Consider the following 2,441-nt stretch of genomic DNA (forward strand, 5'->3'; position numbering starts at 1 on the left):
GCGACAAATATATTTTGATAAATTAAATTTAAATGTTGAAGTGAATCTAACGGTTTTTGTGTGTTTTTAAATGGCTTATAAACACATTCCACACTGCAACTGTTTTTGTTTCAGCACACGATATCAGATCAGGTTACTTGCTATGCAAGTACATCTCTGTAATTTAGCAAAGTAATTTTCAGTTCAAAGCCAGTGTTTGGAACACTGTTTTTAAATGGCTTATAAACACCCTCCACACAGCTATTTGTTTACTTTACTAAAACTTACCAAAATCTTAATTTCACTTCTTTTTTTTTTTTTTTTTTAAGTACATTAGTAGTTGTTTTTCATTCTGATCACAAATGGTTTAATGTAAAATCTTACTATCTTCTTTTTATTATACTACTAATGCTTCTGCCAGCAAATACTAAGAAAAATGATTAAATAAAAAGGAAACACTAAAGTTCTATTAATTTCTTCTCTTGTTACTTCTTTACTTTCATCTCTATTTCTTTTCTACCCTTTTCCTTTTTGGCTCTTGTTAGCCCCATGTAAGCCCCTTGCAAGAAGTGATAGAGCAGAACTATAACCAAATGTGTTCTAGTCACTGTTACCTCTTTTATTTAGAAAGCATAATTAGAATTACATTTCCCAAGTGTCCTTTTTCTTTTTCTTTTCCTTTCTTCAAAGGGTGTATGATTCAAAGCAGATTTGGCTGCTATTTCTAACATGTTGAATGACCACGTAGAAACAGCTGCATTGGATTTACAAAAACTGTTTCTCTCTTTCTCTCTCTCTCTCTCTCTCTCTCTATCTATCTATCTATCTATATCTCTCTCTCTCTCCTCCAACTCTATAATTCTGTAGCATTTAAAATATTCAAATTCTCAAAGCATATTTCCATAAATATTTATTTCATCTCTCTCTCTCTCTCTCTCTCTCTCTCTCTCTCTCTCTCTCTCTCTATCTATCTATCTCTCTATCTATCTCTCTCTCTCTCTCTCTCTCTCTCTCAGATTTGCATCAGTGGCACACACACACACACATTGTTTAAATGTCCAGCTCTGTTTTAAATCATTTCTCCACTCTTCCAAGAATACAATTTATTGTTTTTTTTTACCCAATTTTTCTAGCGGTGGATCCAAGAGTACAGCAAAGCTCATGGCTTAGTCATAGATGAACCTGTCACTAGAAAACGCAAATTATCAGAATCCAAAAATACAGATGGTTTGTATCATTATAATAATTGAAGTTGAATGTTTCTCTTGACATTGTCTGCAGTAATAATAATAATAATAATAATAATCATTTGAAATAAACAAACAAACAAAATCAGGAAGATAGAAGATATTCTTAGATATAGGCACAGGAATGGTTGTGTGGTTAGGAAGCTTGCTTACCAACTACATGGTTCCAGGTTCAGTCCCATGGCAGCTTGGGCAAGTGTGTTCTACTATAGCTTCAGGCTGACTAAAGCCTTGTGAGTGGATTTGGTAGATGGAAACTGAAAGAAGCCCATCATATGTATATGTTTGTGTGTGTCTGTGTTTGTCCCCCCCCCCACCATTGCTTGACAACCAATGTTGGTATGTTTACATCCCCGTAACTTAGCGGTTTGGTAAAAGAGACCAATAGATTAAGTAGTAGGCTTATAAAGAATAAGTCCTGGGGTTGATTTGTTCGACTAAAGGCAGTGCTCCAGCATGGCCACAGTCAAAATACTGAAACAAGTAAAAGAGTATATGGGTGCTGCCATGGCTTTGTTTAACCCTTTGCCATTTAAACTGGCTCGCCTGTGCTTCTGCTACGTTTAAAGCACTCAGTCCACTCTGTTAGGAAGGGCATCCAGCCATAAAACCCTGCCAAAACAGACACAGAAGTCTAGTGCAGACTCCTGCGAAACCGTCCAACTCATGTCAGCATGGAAGGCGGATGTTAAACGATGATGATGATACATCATCAAAATCTCAAAGCTGCAAGATAATATATGATTAATTCAAAACAATGTGAATAATGGAGATGTACTTGCATAGCAAGCGACCTGATCTGAGATTGTGTGCTAGAACGAAAATATTTCCAGCATGGAAGGTGTTTATAAGCCATTTAAAATAACACACAAAAACCGTTAGATTCACTTCAACATTTAAATTTAATTTGCCAAAATATTGTCGTCGCTTTGGGACTGCGACCTGTTCATTGATGCAGCATGGAATTTTGTCAGTGAACAGGTCGTGGTCTCAAAGCGACGAAAATATTTTGACAAATTAAATTTAAATGTTGAAGCACAGAATTTTGTCAGTGAACAGGTCGCAGTCTCAAAGCGACGAAAATATTTTGGCAAATTAAATTTAACACACAAAAACCGTTAGATTCACTTCGACATTTAAATTTAATTTGCCAAAATATTGTCGTCGCTTTGGGACTGCGACCTGTTCATTGATGCAGCATGGAATTTTGTCAGT

The 2,441-nt window shown here is 35.8% G+C and overlaps 1 protein-coding gene across 5 annotated transcripts in view; it reads left to right on the forward strand.

The window, feature by feature from the left end:
- Positions 1 to 2,441, forward strand: part of LOC106869674 (uncharacterized protein MAL13P1.304) — a 107,772-nt gene that overhangs the window by 70,489 nt on the left and 34,842 nt on the right. For all 5 annotated transcript variants that reach the window (XR_001409429.2, XM_014915492.2, XM_014915493.2 and 2 more), the window contains exon 4: positions 1,113 to 1,206. Coding sequence is in view for 4 of the 5 variants with exons in the window: in XM_014915492.2 (XP_014770978.1) it covers positions 1,113 to 1,206 (94 nt within the window). In the remaining variant the exon portion in view is untranslated. The remainder of the gene's footprint in view (positions 1 to 1,112; positions 1,207 to 2,441) is intronic.

Source organism: Octopus bimaculoides, chromosome 5, assembly GCF_001194135.2.
Source record: "Octopus bimaculoides isolate UCB-OBI-ISO-001 chromosome 5, ASM119413v2, whole genome shotgun sequence".
Taxonomy (NCBI): Eukaryota; Metazoa; Mollusca; class Cephalopoda; order Octopoda; family Octopodidae; genus Octopus; species Octopus bimaculoides.